Source organism: Lontra canadensis, unplaced genomic scaffold (assembly GCF_010015895.1).
Source record: "Lontra canadensis isolate GAN:19392208 unplaced genomic scaffold, GSC_riverotter_1.0 scaffold53, whole genome shotgun sequence".
NCBI classification, from domain to species: Eukaryota; Metazoa; Chordata; class Mammalia; order Carnivora; family Mustelidae; genus Lontra; species Lontra canadensis.
In genome coordinates, this window is record NW_022631047.1 from 13,850,327 (window position 1) to 13,871,770 (window position 21,444).

The 21,444-nt window shown below is 45.8% G+C and overlaps 1 protein-coding gene across 1 annotated transcript in view; it reads right to left on the bottom strand.

Annotated features, from left to right (window-relative positions):
• NINJ2 (ninjurin 2) overlaps positions 1-17,568 on the bottom strand; it is a 77,508-nt gene extending 59,940 nt beyond the window's left edge. Inside the window, exon 1 of the mRNA XM_032874924.1 lies at positions 17,393-17,568. Coding sequence (XP_032730815.1) covers positions 17,393-17,425 — 33 coding nt within the window. The 5' untranslated portion in view covers positions 17,426-17,568. The remainder of the gene's footprint in view (positions 1-17,392) is intronic.
• Between the last annotated feature and the right edge of the window lie 3,876 nt (positions 17,569-21,444).

Genomic DNA, 21,444 nt, shown 5'->3' on the forward strand with positions numbered 1-21,444 from the left:
GCAAACTGAAGCAGTCACTCTGGAAAACAGTATGGAGTTTCCTCAAAAAGTTAAAAATAGAGCTATCCTATGACCCAGTAATTGCACTACTAGGTATTTACTCAAAGATACAAAAATACAGACTCAAGGGGGTACATACATCCTGATGTTTATAGCAACTTTATGAACAACAGCCAAATGACGGAAAGAGCCCAAATGTCCATCAACTGATGAATGGATAAAGAAGTGGTATATCTATACAATGGAATATTACTCTGCCATCAAAATGAATGATATCTTGCCATTTGCAATGCCTTGATGGAGCTAGAGGGTATTGGGCTAAGTGAAATAGGTCAGTCAGAGAAAGACAAATACCCAGGATTTCACTTATATGTGGAATTTAAGAAACAAAACAGATGAACATATGGGAAAGTGGGGGAAGAAAAAAGAGAGGGAAACAAAGTATTAGAGACTCCTAATGACAGAGAACAAACTGAGGGTTGATGGAGGGAGGTGGATGGGGGACAGACTAGATGAGTGATGGGTGCTAAAGAGGGCATTTATCGTGAGGAGCACCCTATGTTATTCATCCTGAATTCAGGATGAATCACTGAATTCTGCTCCTGAAACCAATATTGCATGGTATGTTAACTAACGAGTTTAAATTCAAAATTTGAAAAGAAAAAAAAAAAAAAGCAGGTCATTCTACAAAACGACTCAGCTGCACTCTTTAAAAATGTCAAGATGAGGGGCGCCTGGGTGGCTCAGAAGGTTAAGCCTCTGCCTTCGGCTCAGGCCATGATCTCAGGGTCCTGGGATCGAGCCCCGCATTGGGCTCTCTGCTCAGCGGGGAGCCTGCTTCTCCCTCTCTCTGCCTACTTGTGATTTCTGTTAAATAAATAAATAAAATCTTTAAAAAAAAATGTCAAGATGAGAGGACAAAAAAAGGGAGTAGGGTGATGTCGCCAATTAAAGACAACCAATGCAATGACTAATCCTTGATTGTATAAGAGCTCTAGAGGGCATTGTTGTGTGGCAGTTGGGAAAAGTGAATATAAATGGTACACGAATGTGGAATTTCTCCTGAGTGATAATTACATTCTACTTACATTAGGTGGGAGAATACACTTCTTGGAAGATATATGCTGACGTCTTTAGGGATGATGTCTACAACTTCCTTTCTAGTGGGGAGGAGGGTGCCTCTGTAGAAAGAGATCAAGTAAATATATAGCAAAATTGATGAATGTAGAGGAAGAGTTTCCAAATATTCCTTGTTCTAGTTTTTCTACTTTTCTTTATTGGAAAATAAAATATTATATGAGAAACATAGTCTAGTCCTGTTGCTTCCAAAATGATCAGGGAAACACTGACTTTCTGTGAATCCATGAGCAAAATGTTGATCTATTTCTCATCGGGTCATCCTGTATTACTGAACTGCCCCCCAGGGTTGCCAGAAGAAGCTGGCAGGAGTATTTGGGAGATGAGACTAGATGCCCCTGACAACAGTGACTCTTTTTCTTTTCTTTTTTTTTTTAAGATTTTATTTATTTATTTGACAGAGAGAGAGCACAAGCAGGGGGAGTAGCAGGGAGAGGGAGAAGCAGACTCCTCACTGAGTGGGAGCCCATTGTGGGGCTTTTTCTCAGGACCCTGAGATCATGACCTGAGCTGAAGGCAGACGCTTAACCAACTGAGCCACCCAGGTGCCCCAACAACAGTGATGCTGGGCCCTCCGTTCACTTCCAGGGTTGCTTCTCTGCCCTCCCATAGCACATAACATCTCTGCTGTCGCCCTTCACTGTTTCAGAAGCTACTGTGTGGCATTCAGTGTTTTAAGCCCCCAAAGACCAGGCCATGCCTCACTTTTCTTTTCTTCTTCTTTTTTTTTTTTTCTAGTAGGTTCCACACCTGGTGTGGAAGTCAATGCACAACTTGAACTCATGACCCTGAGATCAAGACCTGAGCTGAGATCAAGAGATGGATCTTTTTTTTTTTTTTTAAGATTTTATTTATTTATTTGACAGACAGAGATCACAAGTAGGCAGAGAGGCAGGCAAAGAGAGAGAAAGGAGGAAGCAGGCTCGCTGCTGAGTGGAGATCCCGATGTGGGGCTTGATCCCAGGATCCCAGGATCATGACCTGAGCTGAAGGCAGAGGCCCTAACCCACTGAGCCACCCAGGCACCCCGTCTCACTTTTCTTAGAACTCTCGCCCTGCCAGCATCCCTGATCCCATGCTTTGTCCAGAGCTAAATACATAGTAAATGCCTGATAAGCATTTTTCTATTAATTGACTATTGATTCTCCCATCAATATAGACAGAAAGGCAAGCATGGAAGTACAGGTTGTCAAGGATAGAGGGAAAAGGTTTATCCCAACCAAGGTCTTAGTATGATGTCGGCTAGGGCCTTGCAGAAAGAATATCAACTGTGGGCTTTGACACAATCTAATTCTCTGTGGCAACCAGGTGTTACTGGTTTAGGTAGTGATTAGTGCTTAGGGGTGGGGTAAAAGAAATACAGCCTTGGCTAAAGCTGATGAATACCTAAGTACAGAATGTCCCTAACTAGGTCCCATAGGGCAACTGCTCTCACAGCCCTGTGAATTCTTCCCAAGGAAGCAGAGCCAAACAACAGGACGGAGGATCTCAAGAGAGGGAGTTCTTGGGGCACCTGCGTAGCTTAGTTGGTTAAGCGTCTGACTCCTCAGCTCAGCTCAGGTCTTGATCTCAGGGTCATGAGTTCAAGCTTCACACTGGGTTCCACACCAGGCATGGAGCCTACTTAAAAAAAAAAGTTCTCATTTGGGTTTCTTGAGCAGAGTCGCTGTGCCTTAAAGAGCTTATCTGCACCACTTGGGAATCAAGGAGAACAACGTGACCCTCTCTCTACCTGAGACTGGAAGTGAGAACAAACCTTTGCGATGCCCACAGGCCCAAGGAGTTGCAAGAGAACGCGTAGGCCTGGTGCATTCCAGCTCCAGCTGAGACACCCGTGCGCTGCTGTGTTGCGGCTTGTTAAGGGAGTATAGACTTGTCTTTCTTGTCTTGAGTCATTTTTCAAGGAGGCTGAAAGAACTGAGAACTAATAGGTGAATTTCCTCTCTGTCCCAGCCAAAGCTGCCAGGAGGCAGGCTCTAGGCTCTGTTGTTATATACAGTGTATTGTTATTTCCTATTAAGTGGCAAGCACTGAGACTTGGGTTTGAATTCCATTTAATATTTTATTACATACCCTCTTGTACTGGTCTGGGATTATTTCATCTAAGTCCCCAGTTTCCCCACCAGCTTCTTGGAGAAACTATGGTCTATGCTACTTTACCACCTGTGGTTCCTCCCACATCTTGTACCTTACACAGTAAACATGAGATACACAAGAAATATACAGGACTGTGTAAATAAACTATTCTATATCCATCCTGAGGCGGAGCTCCATATTCCGACATGGAGAGATTTCTAATTCATATGAATGTGTGAAAAAAAGAAAAAGCCATTAGGTACAGTAGGAAACCCTTTATGCAGAAGCGACTAGTAAAGAAACAAGGGTTTGGTCCACTTATCTGTTTATTTCCTTCCTCGTATATTCCCCTGGTCACAAACATTATTATAATTAGTGGAGCAGAATTCGGTAATCTCCTTTTCAAAAAGAACTCGTGTTAATGTTGAGTAATAAGGCAGTTAACATGGGACTGCTGCGGGTGCCTGGGCGGCTCAGTTGGTTAAGTGTCTGCCTTCAGTTCAGGTCATCAGGACTTCAGGAGTCCACTTCTCCCTTTCCCTCTCCCTCTCTCTCAAATAAACAAATAAAATCTTTAAAAAACCCAAACAAAACATGGGACTTGCTGCAATAATGTCACATTTATGTAGCATTGGCACGGAGCAGACATTGTTCTTTGTGTTCTATGTGAATTAACAGTCCTGTAAGAACCTGAGGGACAGAGAGGTTAAGGAATTTGCCTTAGGTTAGACAGCACCCCAAAGAAATAGAAGACCCAGGATTCAAACCTAAGCAGTCCAGCTCCAGAGCCTGTATTCTTAACCCCTATGCTAAAGGTGTCCAGGTAATGGCCCCTTTCCCCACCCCTCTCCTACCTTCTCTGTGTTTCTACATCTTTGGTATGCTTCAACGATGACCTGCAGATCATCTCACTGTGTGAGAATTAACTGGAAAGAAAAAAAATCCCGTTCCCCACTTTAACCTATGGCCTCATCTATGGATTTGAAATTTCAAGGTACCTATAAGGAGCTACTGATGCCTTCTGGAAACTATGTATGGGCTGTTACTGAGAGATCATGACCATTTGCCATGTCTGTATTTAGTCATGCGATATACATAGATTTCCTTGGCAAGTGCCTCCTAAGGACGGTGGTAGTCCAAACTGTGGAACACAACACGTGGGACCCCGGCCTCATAGGCAAGGCTGATGTTGGTCCAGGTGTAATGAATCTTACCTGATGGAAGGTGGGGCATGGACCGGGTAACTTTTTTGAGGATCATGGGTAGGCATGTTTTACCTTCTCAAAGCCCTGAGGCATTCCGACGGATGTTACCTAAAAGCAAATTAGGAGGCTTTGCTCCAGGCCCAGGTCCCCAATTGTGTGTTGAAGCTTAGTGCTGTTTCAGATTAAATCAGCATGCTTCAAATTTGCCAGCTATTATCACAGCAATATGTATCCCCAGTTCACACATGGAATGTTTGCTCTCTGGCAGCCAAACGCACTTGGAACTGGCAGTGATGATCTCATAGAGCCGGAAAGCTGAGCAGTTAGTCAGATGATTAACATGTTATTGAGATGGAGAGTTTAGCATCATTTAATGAAAATATCTGGGTGTTGCAGAATCAGAAGTTTCCAAAGTTGGGGGCAGTTTAAGAACCCTCACAGCCAGAGTCCTTATTTTCCAAATGTGGAAACTGAAGCTTTATGAAAGGATAGATAGCAGGGCTTCTGGCCTGAGAAAAGTTAAAGTGGGTTTCTTCTAGTACAATACACCCTAGAGAAACAGCCCAGCTGGCTGCTCAGACTTCCCTTTTCATGGCTCCAGAACCTTCTGTGCTCAACTACAGTCAGTAACTCATCCTCCCTTTTTAATGGTATTCCTTATTTTTAAATGACCTGTTTGCATTGTGTTTATTCACATGTTAAAAAAAAAAAAAATCATACCCCTGCCCCCCTTGGCTCCACTGCTACACATTCTTTCCGCTTTCAGTAGCAGAGGAATGGAGGGCTGTAGTTTGGAAATGGGGGTGAGAAGTGATCTTCATAAATTATTTGCATGTCCTGAGTCTAGGGATCTTCAGAGATAGGTCCTCCAGATGGGTTTCAGGCTTCTCTCTTAAGGAATTATGTTTACCAGGTGGAATTATTCGACAATTGGCTTGTACTATCTTAAAATACTAAACAACAGCCCTTGACTTATTGATGTCTCATCAAAACAAAAATCCTTGTCTTCCATGTGTAAATGCTCTCTGGCTTTCAAAGCTGCTTCTCAAACAGTCCTACCCTCTCTCTGAGAGGGAGTAGTTCTGAGGACATGAGATGGGTCTGCTCTGGGGGAGCACAAGAAGGATAGGACCTGGGAGATTGATGTCCTTCTCAAGCACTGTGAGCACCGAAGGTGATTGTACAGAGTTGCTCCTAGTGCCTCACTTTCCCGTTTCAAGACTGGTTCTGTTTATGCTGAGTTTACAGGTCAGTTCCAGTTGGAGATGCTTTGGACAAAAGCAATGGCTTGTTCTTTCTCGGCAGAATGAAGGGGAGAGGAAGAGGCATGTGCAAGGAAGGAGGAATGCGCCCTAAGCCAGGATGCCTCTCACGGAAGTCAGGAAAGAATTCCAGATCACTAGCTTTGATTAGATCTCTTATGTTAAAGAAGTAGGCTCTTGGGGAATCTTTTCTAATATTGCCCCAGAGCTAGGTTATTTCCTAGTCTGGCCCCCAAAAGTGTTCTGGAAGACAATATGGCCTTAGGGTAGAATTCAGCTGCCCACCATTAGTCTTTTCATGCTCCAGGCAAGGCCTCACCCGGGGAGCATGACGGGCCGGGGGGGTGTGTGGGGGTGTGTGACCAGCGATGGAGTTCCACAGCCTGGGAAGCGGATCCCCGCTGAACTACTTGCTAGCTGTGACATTCAGCAGATTAACTCATCTGAACTTAAGTTTTTTCATCTGTAAATGGGGTTAATGATAACTACAAAGTTGCTCTGAAATATAAAAATGAATATGTAAAGTGCCTGCTTGATATAAAGTGCTCAGAAAATGGTAGCTATTATTATTAATAACATAAGGGAAGCCTAGGGGAAACTCAGCAGGAAACCGAGGACTCGAAGCGAAGAAGGAACCGAAATAGTCCAGACCCAGCTCCACCCACCGAGATCAGCAAGTGCCTCGGAGAGGGGGAGAAGCAGGAAGAGGGCCCTCGGCCTTCCCCGACCCGAAGCCGCCGGACAGTCAGGATCCGAGCCAGAGGCTGGGCCAGGCCGGGGTGGGCAAGGGGCTGTTTTGCTTCAGCAGAAGGTGAGGTCGGCCCTCGGCCTCCTGCGGGGGAAGGAAGAGGGACAGCCACGTAACAAAAGCTCAAGGCCAACCCCCACCCCAGCAGGCCCCGGGACCTGAGCGGGAAGCAAGCCTTACGCCCGGCTTCCCCCTTCTCCGCCGGCGCTGTGAGAGTCAGCTGACCTGCGGTCGCGGTCGCGAGCCCGCCCCGCCCCGCCCCTCGGCCCCTCGGCCCCGCCCTTTCGACCCTGCGGCCCTGCAAGCTGCACGCCCGAAGCTAGGGGTGTGAGGGGTCCGCGCGGCGCGAGCCTCCCCCGCAGCCAAACAGCGGACACCTGGCCGCGCGGCTTCTTCGGCTCCCTCCCCCGCACACCCCGCCGCTGCCAGTCTGGGTTGGGGAACGGCGCTCTCCCGGGGTCCCTTCACGGACGCGGGTCTCTTTATGAAAGGAATAGTCACATTCCCTGGGCAGCCTCTGCCAGTGGGCGCACCTCTTAAGGGCAGGCGGGCTGCCCGAGGCTCGCGGTGACCACACTGTGCCGGCTCTGTTCTGGAGCTTTCCGAGCTTCCACCGAGGGCTGCCCCCAAACACAGCGCCTTTTCTTCCCTCCCAAACCAGCCCACCTGCGACCCTAACTGACCCTGTCCCCTCCAGCTGCTGGGAGACTGAACGGAGACTGAACACTCCCGCCTGCAGCGGACCTCAGTCTCGGGCCCCGGCGGGAGGAGCGGAGGGAAGGGTGGTATTTGCAAGTACTCAGAGGTGTTTACGGTTTCAGAAGCTCGAGCCTGAGTAAATCTTCTGGGCCGCCGCTCAGATCACAGAGAAGGGACACTTGATCCCGCCCCTACTGTGTGCCTGCAACTTGACTTTTGTTCTCTCTCCTAATCCTCACAATCTTCCCCAGCCCTGTAGAGGGGGTACCATTATCCTAGTTCTGGAACGGGGAAAACCAAGTTTCTGAGAGAGAAAGAATTGTACAACTACTGAAGGTTAAGTTTGCAACTGGAAGCCATAGTTTTTTCTAAGTGACTGGGCTTCATACCAGGGCGCCAAGTAGTGTCTAGACTCAAACCCCCATGGGTTCCCTTGTTTGCTTGGGGGAGCAAACAGCAAGGGCTGTAGATATTCCTTCAAGTTATGGGCCTTTCCAGGCCCTTTTTACATTGTAGGAGCAGCCAGTCCACTGAAGAGACCACCAGCCAACTCCCCTTTCAGGTCTTAGAGTGGAGAGCACCTTCCTTGCTCCGCCCCCAACAAGCCTAGGTCAGCTGCCCCTGCCAGCACTCCTCTATGCCTTTTTTGGTAGTCCTTATGACACAGCCTGTTGCAATTTCCTTAGCTATCTCCCTCTGTAGATGGAGGGAAACCACCTGAGTGTAGGAAAGAGATCTTGACTAAAACCTCAGCATTTGGCTGAAATGCCAGGCATGGTCCAGCTCCCACGACATAAGGCTGGAGCGGGGGCTCCGCTTGAAGAGCACTGAAGTAGAGTTTGGAGGTTAGAAGTAGGGTGGAAAGGGAAACTGGAGACAACTATAAAAAACTGACCTTTAAGAAGCTCAACAATAATAATAATAACAATGGCTAGCATGTATTGTTTATTACGAAGCTGGCATTGTTGTAGCTGGCATTGTTCTGAGTGCTGTAGTCCGGTGCTACCCAAACTTAAATATGCATTCCAGTTACCTGGGGATCTTGTTACCTGGAGGATTCTGATTAGTACATCGCGGTGGGCGGGGGGGGGGGGAATGGTGCTGAGATTCTGTGATTGGTAACCAACTCCCCTGTGATTGCATGAATCATGCTTTGTATAGCAAGCCTTTGTGTGTTAATTGATTTTATCCTCTTAAAGGCATTATGAAGTAGGTATCACTATTACTATTTTATACACAAGGCAGCTGAGAGGTTAAACCCGTATGAACTGATGTCAAATAAATAAACTGCAAGGCAATGAGGAAAGGGGGAGTGGTATGAGCAGGTACAGTTGTGGAAGAAGAAAGACAATCCTAAGCCAAGGAAACAGTATTTACAGAAGCCTGGCATGCAGGGAAAGGGGCCAGGGGCTACAGCAAAGGACTGCTTCACCTATTAGGCACCATGTGTATAGTAATCATGAGCTTTCCAAACACCCCAAATATTTGAGCTCTGAAAAAAAATGTCTTGGCACCTGTACGCAAAAAACAAACATTTAAGTGAGTCATTTCAACATTCAAATCATTAAAAATCCTTTCAAAATCTTTATATTAAAAATTCATATTTAGTGAACAATAGGGGTATATTTTTAATACGTCTGATAAAAAATGGAGCAGGGCCTCCCAAGCCTAGGGCCTACTAAGGACAAGATAGGCCCCAGCCACACTGAGTTTGGATGTAATCCTGAGGGCAGCTGGGAACCACTGATAGAAGCAGGAAAATGTTCTCTGTGGCTACAGTGAAGAGAATGGATTGGAGGGAGGCCAGACTGGGGGGCCAGTGGCAGGAGACAGGCGTTTATAGACTTTCAGACTGCAAGACAATCTCTCCTCGGTGCCAAGATTAGCGGAAAATGATAGCTTTATACAACCCAATTATTGTTTGATTCCTCCAGCCCCTATCTGACTCAGCATTCCAGATTTGCTTAAGATCTGGGGACAAGAGTTTTGCCAAATCCTTTCTCATTAAGGCTGGGCACTACAGTCTAGGGGAGGTGTGTTTAAGAGTCCACCCTTGAATCAGACAGCCACGAGTGTGAACTTCCGCTCTGCTCCTTGCTAGCTGTGTGACTTTGTATAAGTGATTTAACTTCTCTGAGCCTCAGACCCCTTATTGGGCATAATACATACCTCCTGGAATCCAAGCAGCTGTTACCACATGCGTGCCATTATTCTGAGACCTGGTTAAGTTTTCTTTAGGCGGGAACTGAGGCTGGGGTCACTAATTTCATCTTTTCATCCATTTTCTGCGGTAGAAATTATTATTCCCACTTTGCAGATAAGGAAACGGGCTCGGAGATTAGATAGCTCAATGAACTTGGGGCAGAAAGTTGGAGACCTGCAAGAGCTGGAATTTTGTTTTATTTTTACTTCTGCATGTGTACTCTCTCCAGCCGTCAGCATCTGCTGTCTTATCCCAGTCTTTGACTGGTCCAGAACCTGTTTCCCTTAGTCACGGCACGAATTCGTCTTGATGGCCAACGCCACACCACTTCGTGCTCTCCTCGGTTCCACCATTGCCCTTCCTCCCCAACCTTCCCTAACCTCCCCACTACCTTGCCCCCACCCCCAATTTTACAGCTTCTGGATTTCCCTTATTAAAGAGACAGCTCGTCTCTTTGAGAAGCAGACAGAACCGCCCTAGACTGGGATGCTTTCCAGAGTACCTCCCTTTAAAGGGAGTAGATAAGTAGGTCACATCAGGATGGTAGGGGAGGAGGCTGACTTCTAATGGGAAGGAGGAAAAGTACTGCACATCACGTGGAGAATGGAAAACAAAATAACAGGCCTCCTCTCTGTATCTCTGTCTCTCTGCTTCTCTCTGTCTCTCCATCTCACAGTCTCAGTGGCAGTTCCCTGCTGGCCACTACTATGGGGACCCCACAGGGCATACTGAACTCTTGGGGTCCGGGATGCCACTAGAAACCGCAGTGAGCAGGAACTGGAAACTGCATCTCCTTGCTAGCTGTGTGACTTTGTATAAGTGATTTAACTTCTCTGAGCCTCAGACCCCTTATTGGGCATAATAAATTCCTCCTGGAATCCAAGCAGCTGTTACCACATACATGCCATTATTCTGAGACCTGGTTGGGTTTTCTTTAGGCAGGAACCGAGGCTGGGGTCTTCCTTCGTTCCCTTCTGTCCCACCCTGCCTCCTCTTCAGGTCCTCCCACAACCACCAGTCTATGTTTTCCATTTATATGGAGAGGAGAGATCTCCGCTTGGACAGAGGATTTGGAGCTCCTGTCCTATTCCTGCTCCCTGAGGCGCTGAAAGCACGGAGACTTGCAGCTTGGAGGTTCCATGGGGCTGGGAGGGCACTGGCTTTGCAGCGGTTGCTGGGAGCAGCCAGGGATCTGGTTCCCAGAGATTCTGCTGTGGCAACCAGAACAAATCCCGGGCCTTGCAGGAGAGGAGCTTCCCCACTCCCAACCCAAACCCCATCGAAGGCAGCACGCCACAAGGCACTCGATGAGTGCTAAATGACAGAGACGGCGGTGAAAACCGGGAGACAGAGACAGGGCAGGGCGAGGCGCTGAAGGTCCCGCACTGCCAGCCCCGCCCTGCCCTGCTCTCCCTCGGGAAGAGCCCTGTTTGAATCCTAACGCCTGGCTGTCACTTTCTAGGGGCGGTCACATTTCTAGGAAACTGCCTCCGAAGCACGGTGGGAGAGGAGGTCGTGGTCGCACCAGTGACACCAGCCCAGCTGTCTACAGATGAGTGCTGAAAATGGGTATCCAGGCAGAAGAGTCCCTAGCCTCGGTGCCTGGGAGACCGGGTTGGCTCACACACGCAAAGACCAAGGCCAGATTCTTGCACCTGGGGCTAAACAGTCCAGTTCCCTGAATGGGGCTTTGGAAACAGAGTTCACCTCTGCAGAGGCCCAGGGTTTTCCGGTCCCTCGGCTCAGAGCCTGGTGGACTGCCAACTCTGAGGCTCACCGCTTTAGGAATTGGATGAGCCTTTGTGCCCAGACGCTCCGGATTGCAGGATGCAACTTGCTCCCACCTGGCCGCTGCCCCCTGCCCTGCTTCCTCCCATCCTCAAGGCCCTGTATTCCGGAGCTCTCTCTGTTCCACCCCTGCAGGAAGGGAGTACTTCCCCACCTCCACCCCAGGTGTCTGTGCCTTGGGGGAAAGTTCCATCCTTGCCCACAGCTGCTCTTCTCCCTCCATGTGAGGCAGGGCCAGGTGAGGACATCATCTTCACCTGGGCCCTTCCTTATGCTTCCTCTCCCGAGGCTGATCTACACACTCTTCCCTAGGCTGGAGCCAGCCTACACCACCTCTCATCAGAGTGGGTAGAAATCCCCACAGGTATGTGGCAGGCAAGTCATAGCCATGACAGGGTGGCAGTGCCCCCATATTAAACAAGAGACTTAGATCCTTTGTGCTCTCAGATAGTGACAGGTAGCTCCTCTCGCCTGGCATCCCATCCAGCCTGAGCCTCTTGCTTTGCCAGCAACCCTCCCTGATCCCAGTCCCTGCCTTGCCGTAGGCCCTGCGCAAGCGCAAGCACTACTCCCTGGCTTATCTACGATTGCCTGGGAGGAAGGGGCCCAGGCTTGGAGCCTCCATCGCAGCCCCCCACAGCAATCAGCAATGTATCTGGGCAGCGTTCTGAAACTTCAGAGGGCATCAGAATTCCAAGAGACTGGTTAAAATACAGATTGCTGCGCCCCCGTCCCCAGGGTTTCTGATCTAGTAGGTCTGGAGGAGGAACTGAGAATTTGCATTTCTAACCAGTTCCCAAGTGATGGTATACTGCTGCTCCAGCAACATATGAAAACCAGGGAGGGTGATGGGTGTTAAGGATAGCATGGGATGAGCGCTGGACATTTTACGTAACTTATGAATTACTGAACACTACATCTGAAAGTAATGATATACTATCTGTCGTCTAATTGAATTAAAAAAAATAAAGATTCAAAAATTAAAACAAAAAAGAAAAGAAAACCACTGAGCTAGAGTATAGCAAATGGAAAAACCAGGTTTGATCTCTTGCCCTGCCACTTTCTTGCTCTGAGATCTTGTACTTGACCTTTCTGAGCTTCATTTCCTCTTCCAGTAAAGGTGGAGTAAAGACCACTGGATGGTTAGGAGGATTAGATTTCATCATGTATTTAGCAGAGCCTCTCATTGTGCATGGCAAATTGAATTATGAATTAGTCAACAAATATAATATATATTGAGCATTTTTTTGTCCACTGGATACTCTTCCCAGTGTCATGGCTGACTTTGGGCAGATATTATGTGAGGATTCTAAGACCTAGTTAAACATCACAACTCTGGACTGTTTTCTCTCCAATAAAATAAGACTTTTGGTCTACCAGACTAATGGCCCCTCTGAGTCCCGTGTAGAAAAAAGCTCAATTCTGGGAGGGACCTTAGGTCTTGGGAGGCATAGCCTCATTCCTTTTCCTTGCCCACCCCTTTCTAGGACCTCCACCTGCAAGCTCGAGTGCTTCTGCAGAGCAAAGAACACCAGTCACTGGTCAGCTCATCCTCGAGGAGAGTAACTTGGCCTTCACTGTCCATCATGATCTGGTTCCAACCTACCTTTATAATAATAATTCCACTGTTTTTCCTCCATCTACCTTAGAGCCTAGACAAATGGGACTACTCATCCTTCCCCCAATATACCCTATGATGCTCTGCTTCCAGGCTTTGTTGTCACTGTTCTCACCACTGGAATATCTTCTACTGGTCAAAGTCCTACTCATCCTTCCAAGTCTAAGCAATGACTACCTCTTCCAAGAAGTCATCCCAAATCCTTCTGTCATCTGTCTAGCTAGTTGGCTATCATCTTTGTATCTGTCTCTCTACTTAAGACAAATGATTTTGTATTTTTCTTTAAATGATCGAAGGACAAGTTACTGCAGTTGTTAGGTATAAGATCTAATTAAATCAGGATACAACCACTTCACCCCCTTCTCTTTGTGTCCCTCTGAAGGGACTGTGTAGAAACTCAGTGATCTGCAGGTTTGTCCTGGGATTTCAGATTCCTAAAGTCTGTTCTTGAAGCATACTGAGACATAAAACACAAGAGTGGAGATACTATATAAAACTTTTAAAATGAGGGATGGCCACTTACATACAAGGAGATGCCTACTTACATAGAAGACTAGTCAGCTGTTTATTTTCTATGGTAATCAGAGTCGGGAATAAATATATATGTGTGTATATATCTGCTCATATTCACGGATTTACTCTTTTGCATATAGGCACATCTGCTTCTCTAATTTTCTTTTTTAAACTACAGGGTTTTTTTCCTATTCTAAATATATGCATTAGTGAAAATGTGCAAAGGAAATAAAAAGTAAAAATAAAAGTAAAGTAAAAGTAGAAAGTAAGTCATTCATAACCCCAAAATAACCAGTATTAACATTTTGTTGTATTTCTTGTGAATAGTTTTCCTGCACATATTTACTCTATATGATTTTTAAAGGAATTGGGATAAAATGTTTATATACTTCTGTAACCTACTTTTTTGATTTACATATGATTAGCATTTTGGTACTCTTTTAAATATAATTCCCAAACACTGGAAAAAATTGTTTTATGATATCAACTTACAGATGTACCAAAATGTATTTAATCATCCCCTCATTGTTGGATACTCCTTTTTATTATAAACAATATTTCAGTGAACATCCTTACATATCTGAACACATGTCTGACTATTAGGCCCATTCTAGAAGTGGAATTACTGGGTCATTTTTCTTTTTTAAAGATTTCATTTTTTAAAGTAATCTCTACACCCGACTCGGGGCTCGAACTCATAATCCCAAGATCAAGAGTCACATGCTCTACCGACTGAGCCAGCCAGGCACCCCATTCTGGGTCATCTTTAAGTGTCTTGATATACACCATCAAACTGTTTTCTGGAATTTCCATTTGGAAACATCTCCTCCAAAATATTTAGCTTCATCTTAGCAATAAAAATTTTGAAATCATAAGTTTGATGGATCCGTTCCCTTTTTTGTAACACCCACTATAACTATAAAGATGGCCATTCCAATAAAAAATGATAAGCCAGTGGTAGTCCCTTTACTACCCATTGGTGGTATTATACCCCATTTTGGGGAAATACTGTTTTATTTGAACAGTTTCTCTATATTATAGTTGTGTATATTTCTTCCACTTAATTATAAGCTTTCTAAGGTTAGGCACCATGGTTTATTTGGCGCTTCTTACAGTGCTGAAGCTCAATAAATATTTGTTCTCCCTTTGGTTTGGTTTGGTTTGGTAATGAGATAGTGAGGAATAGGAATCAATCTATATACTTAATATAAATGATGTGTTCAAGATCAGGATTATAAGGGATATTTATATGGTAAAGAGAGTTGCTCCAATTTAAATACACTGCCATCATTATTTGAACCAGAGGTGTTAAGAGTGGAAAATAGTAAATCATTCACATACTTTCTAGCTGTCTTTCTTGGGGCAAATAATACATTTGCAAGTTTAAGAATTAGTCTTGGGGCTTTAAGCCATAGTAATACTATTTAGCTCATGTAGAATTCATCCCACCGTAATGACCTCATAAAATAAGAACACTTTTCCAGACCTAGCAAGCACAGAGGGAAATAGAGGGTCATTGATTAGTAAATATCGGTTAGTAGATGAAATGGCTTAGCTACAGTCCATGTATCTTTACCATCCCTGGAAAACCTCAAAAACAGAGGAACTAATATTTACTATGTATATAATATTCTAGGGACTTTATATATGTCTTTCCTCTGGATTTCCTATGTAGCTGCCACGTGAGGAGAGGGTAAAATCATACTACTAGGGAACAGGTGTTTCTGCCTCTCCTTAATCCAAACTTGCCTTCTTCCCAGAACCGCAATGACTGTTCCCGAGAAGGGTCCAAGACCTAATCAGATCCAGAGAGCTGGACAGGAAGATGCAGAAATTCATGGATGATCTTTTGGCCAACCAAAAAACTAAATGACCAAAGGCAGGTGTGAACAAGATACCAGAATAAAAGAGTATAATTGGAGAAGAGAGAATAACTCTATTAAAGAAGAGAAGGGCACCCTAACACTTTAGTTACCTGATAGAAATGAAGACATTTATCAAGGCCTGGCCAGTAATGTTCTCCTCCTTAGTTCCACCTACCTCCTTCTTTATGAACCATTCTTTTAAATGTAGAGTCCTTAGCCCATAACTCGGGATTGTTTAATTCATCAGTGCATAAAAACAATTGTTCTTCAGAGACTGAAAATGAACAATACCGCTTCTTTAGCTATTAAGGATCCAACGGAGACAAGAACTAGAGGAAGTAAAAAGAAAATACATTGAGGGGGGTGCCTGGGTGGTTCAGTGTCTGACTTTGGCTCAGGTCATGATCTTGGGATTGTAAAGTGAGCCTAGCATCAGGCTCCCTGCTCAGTGGGGAGTCTGCTTCTCCCTCTCCCTCAACCCCTCACGCTGCTTTCTCTTTTGGTCTCAAATAAATAAATAAATAAAATCTTAAAAACAAAATACACCCTAGCATCAGAAGACCTGGGTTGAGGCCTGACTCTGTCAGGGTCTGAGTCACCTTCTGCCTCTTATTCATCCCCTCTAACTCATGGTTTCCTTAAGTCAACCACATACACGTATTTTCTGAGCAACTACTGTGTACCAGGCATAGCCCTGGGCACTAGGGCTACAGCAATGGAAAAAAACCAGAGGAGATCCTCTTTTAATGGCATTTCTGTTCTGAGATTGCTTAGATTGGATAAGTAATCAAACACTGTAACTTCAAATAGTGAGCGGTGCTATGGAAGAAATGGAACAAATGGAACAAATGATAAAGACAAATTGGAAAGAGGGTTCCTCTGCAGAGAGTGAAGGGAAGGTCTCCCTGAGGCAGAAACATCTGAGCTGAGATCTGAATGTACTAGAAGGAGAAAGACAGAAGGGCCAGCAAACCCTGAGTCGGGACCACATTTGGGGCTGTGTGACCATCAAGGAAAATGGCCCTGTGTTGTGGTTGTACTGGACCAATAGCTTTGACACAGGACTTCTGGGGATCCTAGGATTTCCCTGGCCGTGTATCAGGGATGAGGGGGCTGGGGGTGGAGGTTCGACTAATGCCAGGCCCGCAAAACCCTGCCCAACACACACTCCTTTTCTATTTTCTTTCTTTTCATTTCTTCTTTTCTTTTTTTCCCAAGATTTTGTTTATTTGACACAGAGAGAGAGAGAGGGAACACAAGCAGGGAAAGTGGGAGAGGGAGAAGCAGGCTTCCCACTGAGCCCAGATGTGGGGCTCAATCCCAGGACCCTGAAATCATGACCCAAGCCGAAGGCAGACACCTAACCGACTGAGCCACCCAGACGCCCCACACACTCCTTTTTCATCTGAAACACACACCAGGGTGTTGTTGAAGCTTTTGCCTGAAGGACAGATGCCATGATCAAAAATCCTTGGTCTCAGAAGTCCATCTCCACTCCGTAACCGTCCAACTCTATGAAACTTTGCCATACAAACTCTGTGATCCCTACAGAAGGGGTGACTTCATCCACTAGACAGACAGGGAATGCTGGTTCCAGGGACCTGGCTCTCCTCTCACCAGAACAACCCAACACTTTCCCCTACAATGATAGATTGTAACCTCGGATGCCCTCCAAGCCTGTCCCAGGTAGCCAAGGACATACATCTCTGCCTCCTCCTAACGCATTACACTGACTTCCTCTTTTCCCCCCACCCCCGGTCAAATGAGACACTCTGCCCTACACAGGAGAGCTTTGTGGAGAGAGCTGAGGAGTGGTTCTAGCTTTTTCCAACCTGTAAAATGCAAAATTGGCCAGCTGCCTCTCTTCTTAACTCTGAAACTCCTATCTCTCCTTGTCTCTAGAGAACCACCCGGCAGCTCTCAAATAAGTCTCTACTGTCCTGGGGTTTGGAGGGAAGAGCTATGCCGAACTTGAAATCATCTTCTGGTAACATGCATCTAATTAGCTCTTTGACTGACAAGAGGAAGCAGAGGCCAAGAGGGATTTAAACAATCCCGTTCTCGCATATTTCAAAACAAGCAAAGAACCAGACAGGGAAATGGAAAGAGAGTAAAGAGACAAAGCTTAGAGGACATTTGAAGAAGGGGGTGAGTAAGAAAGAGAGGGGGAGGTGAGGGAGAGAATATCAAATGACCAAGATATCAATCCTCCCTTCCCTCAATGTTCCCTCTGCTCCCCATCTCCACCCTCTCATGCTCTCTCCCAGAGAGAACTTACTTGGAGGTCGATTATTTCTCTTTCTGATTCCATCTTGCTGCCCTCAAGCGCCGGCCTTCACACGCACTGCTGCTGCTAGCCGACTGCGTGGGCTACTCCAAGCTCTGCTGTCTGAGTCTCTCCTGCTTTCTTTGGGTGGGAGAGAGCACACAGCTGGCAAGACAGACCTGCTATTCATCCGTGTGCTGTGGGCTGCCTGTCCTGACCTCAGCCCCTGCAGGAAGTGTACACATGCATACCCTTGGCGTGTGTGTGTGCGCGCACATGCGTGTGCACTCCAGGGGCTGGCGGGGGCACACTGATAGGTAGCCTTTTGAGTTGGTAGTGACAGCATCATTTTCTTGAGTGGCGCCAATGCCCCCCAGCCCCAGAGGGGCTGACGGAGTTCACTCAGCCTGCTTTGAGTTAGTAGCTGTACTTACTGGCATAGAAACCCTGTGGATTTATCAAGGAAATTGAAAAACAGCCTGAGGACGCAGTCTGACTTCGCATTGGCGGAACTGAGTAAGGTCCCCAGTCCACAGGGTTGGGTGGACTCCAGCATATTCTCAAGATTGAGGCTTAGTGACCTCTTCCTCTTGGTCCCCTTGTCCCTAGAAGTTAAAAAGAAAAGATTGTAGTTTACTTATTAGGCTCCGAAACATAAGCCTTGTGCTACAAAGTGAGTAAGCAATGAACTTTTTTGACAGGTTATTTGACGTCCTCATTTTCTCCCTTCATCGGGCAGGAAGAGAGCAGGAAAAAGTTATACCTTCAAATTCTGTTTAGGCAAGTGGTTGCATTTTTCTTTACTTTTTAAAATAAAGCTACCGGGAGTGAGTCTTTTTTTGGGAAAACTTTTCTTTCTCTTTTTTACCTTAGAACCTAAAACTCTTCTGGCTGGTCCCTGAACCTAGTTTTAGACACTAGCTTGTGGACGTGTGGGCGTGGGTATGTCTGCGAGCACACAGGATGGGGACAATGTTAAATGGGAATCATCCAATTCAGAGTTTAAGGAAACGAGGAGAGTAACAGTCACAAATTTACTCTCACCACACTTAAATGTGCTGCCCAGGGTGTGTGTGTGTGGGTGGGGGGGGGCATTTGTTTGTTTCTATTAAATGATGTAATGTCCCCACCACGCTAGACATGTGGTGAGTGGGAGGGTCGGTCAACGGGATGAGGATCACATTTCAGTCTAGTCTAATAAACGCAGTTGGATTTAATTTAAACAGTAAACAGTCCAGTTTAGAGAGAATGCGTCACCTTTCCAATTTCCAATCCTCTCCCCCAAAGATGGCATCTAGGGTGCACAGGGGAAGGGGTATGATTTTATATACTTGGAGGTGGAGGGGCAATGGCTCTTCGAGGTACCTTGGAGCCTCTGCTAATTTCTGCTCTGGAGCTGCTGGGTGGGCTCTGGGCTGCCCCCTGAGTTGGGGACTGCTGGGGAGAGATGGAGCCTGGTCCTGGGTCTGTTCCTGGGCCTCCTGCTGCTGTCTGTGGTCCGATAACTCATGGTCCATTCTCTCTCTGCTCTTCCAGACCCCGTGGGCTCCCTTGTTGACTTTGCCCTGTCTCAGCTCTTGTGGTGATGTGGTCATCCGGAGACCTGCTATGGCTCACATGTGCTCCTGTCCCAGCGGTACCAGCTCAGTGGCCCGCCCCCTCTAAGACGATCCCTTCTAAACTCTCCCACCAGACACTTGGCTACATGGGAACTGAGAGATACGGACAGACCCTGGGGAGAGGTAAGCTCAGCCCCTTTCTGGTAGAGAATTTGTTTTGATGTGGCGGCTCCAGCTAGTGCAAGGGCAGCCTTTAAGGTAATCTCTTTCTGGACTCCAAAGCAGGAGTGACAGATGGAGCCAACTCTCTTCTCAGCATTCCTCCAAAGATCTATAGGTAAGAAGCATCTCTCCCATCCCCCAAAACTACACCAGGGGATAAGTGCTATTCTAAGCGCTTTAACACACTTAGTTAACTAACTTACTTAGTTCCCATAACAATTCTGCAAGGTAGCTAATATTACTACACTTGTTTTACAGATGAGGAAACAGAAGCATGAAGAGGTGAAGTTGCCTGAGGTTGAACAGAGATTCGAACCCAGGCAATTAGGATTCAGAGACTATGCTCTTAACCATGATTTTGGCTCAGAGCAGAGAGATGGAGACACATGTCTGAATACCTGCTTTCTCTTTCTCTACTTTAGTTCTTCCCATGATTCCCATAATCTAGAATCAGAAAAGGCGGATTTTGTCTTCTTTCTCTTCCTGTTTGGTTGGGACATGCCTTATATGGAGCTCTATTAAAATAATCCTAAGAGGAAATAAAGAAATTTAGAAAATCCCCATTCTCAGCAAAACCTGACAAAATTCTCATTCTTGACAAAACACAACCAAAATACCATCTTGCTGGAAAAATCTCATTTTGGGTGTCAGACGCAAAATATCAACATTCCTGTTGTGACGATCCCAATCATTCTTTAGATAATATGGGTGCATCTGGCTAAATAGAGAAGAAATCAGAACAAGAAAATGCCAAACAGAAAAGCATCTGAACATATTCCTTTCCCACCCCCCAATTTGCTATTGATTTCAAAAGGAAATAGGTTGGTTGTGGTTTGGTGATACCTTTCCAGATTTGTACCTTTCCTAACCTCATAAGCATCATTGGAAGTAAATTTGGATTTGGAAAGTGGTTTATCTACTGTGACTCTGGACCAGGGGTCAGCAAACTTTTTCTGTATAAGGGCCAGAGAGCAAATATTTTTTAGCCTTGGAGGCCAAATGGTTTCTGTTGCAACTACTCAGCTCTGCTATTGTAGCACGAAAGCAGCCATAGACAGTATATAAACAAATGAGTATGGCTGTGTTCCAATAAAACTTTATCTACAAAAACAGATAGTGGGCCAGATTTGGCCCTACAGGTCATAGTCTGCTGACTTCTGTTCTAGAATATAAATGGAAAGAGAATCTGGAGGTCTAATTATCACAGCCATGTCTAGTCTTCCAGACCGTGTCTTTTAAACCTGATTTCCACTTGAGAGGTCACAGCTGAGCCACTACTGTGAGGATAATATGTTGAACACTAGCCATGGGGATATAAAATGACAAAGTACATGCCCTTGTGAGACGCAGGCGTGGAAAGTTAACCTTTGTGAAGTGTGCTCTGACATTTGGCTGTGATACGGGAACTCTCCCTACTTGTAGGTTATCCAATCTAGATAGGAAAGGTTTTTGTTTTTCTTCACTGGGAGGGTGGCTTTTTCAGTGTGAAGCCCAGGGGGCATTTTTAGGGAAACTGCCTCTTGGGGAGGATATTTTTTAGAATACCCTTAAATTGATAGAGGTATAAACACTCACAGCAACTCAGAAAGCGGTCATGGAATTCACGGCCTACGATGGGACTCTAGTGGTGTCTTTCTAGGTAGGAGGAACAAAGAGTGCCTGGGTACGGAAGATACTGGCGAGAAGAAGATCCCTCAATGGTAAATAATGAGGAAAACCCCAGGGTGAAAACCAGGTGATGTAGGTTCCTCTCTGCGTGCTGAGCTACTGTGTGTTCTTAGGCAAGTCACCTGACTTCTCTGGGTCCTATTTATATTCTCCTTTGTGAAAAGTGAAGCTGTCAAAAAAGATGAGTCCTAAGATGCCTTCAGCTCTTAAAAGTCTGTTTCTAATGTGTGTCTCTATTAACACTATCAGTCACTTCCTGCCTGACAGTAGAACATCCCAGATCCAGTTCTGAATTTTGATATGTAAAAGTTAAGGATCACTAATGGAATATCTATGTAGTTAGAAAAATTTTAGGAAAAATGATCTCTATCTGTTACCTCTGCTAGTGAGAGCAGGCAGAGCAGACCTAGAACAAACAAGATATAGAAGTGAGAGTAAAGGCACACTTCACACACAAATTCCTTTATGCTCATTTATACATTAATTCACCAGCTTCCAGACTCACTGCTCCAGGAACCCTAGGGCCAGGATGGATGGAAAGAGAAACTTTTGGGGCACCTTGGAGGGAGCTACCCATTCAGGGATTGATGAGGGGCCCAGGTTGGCCAAATGGTA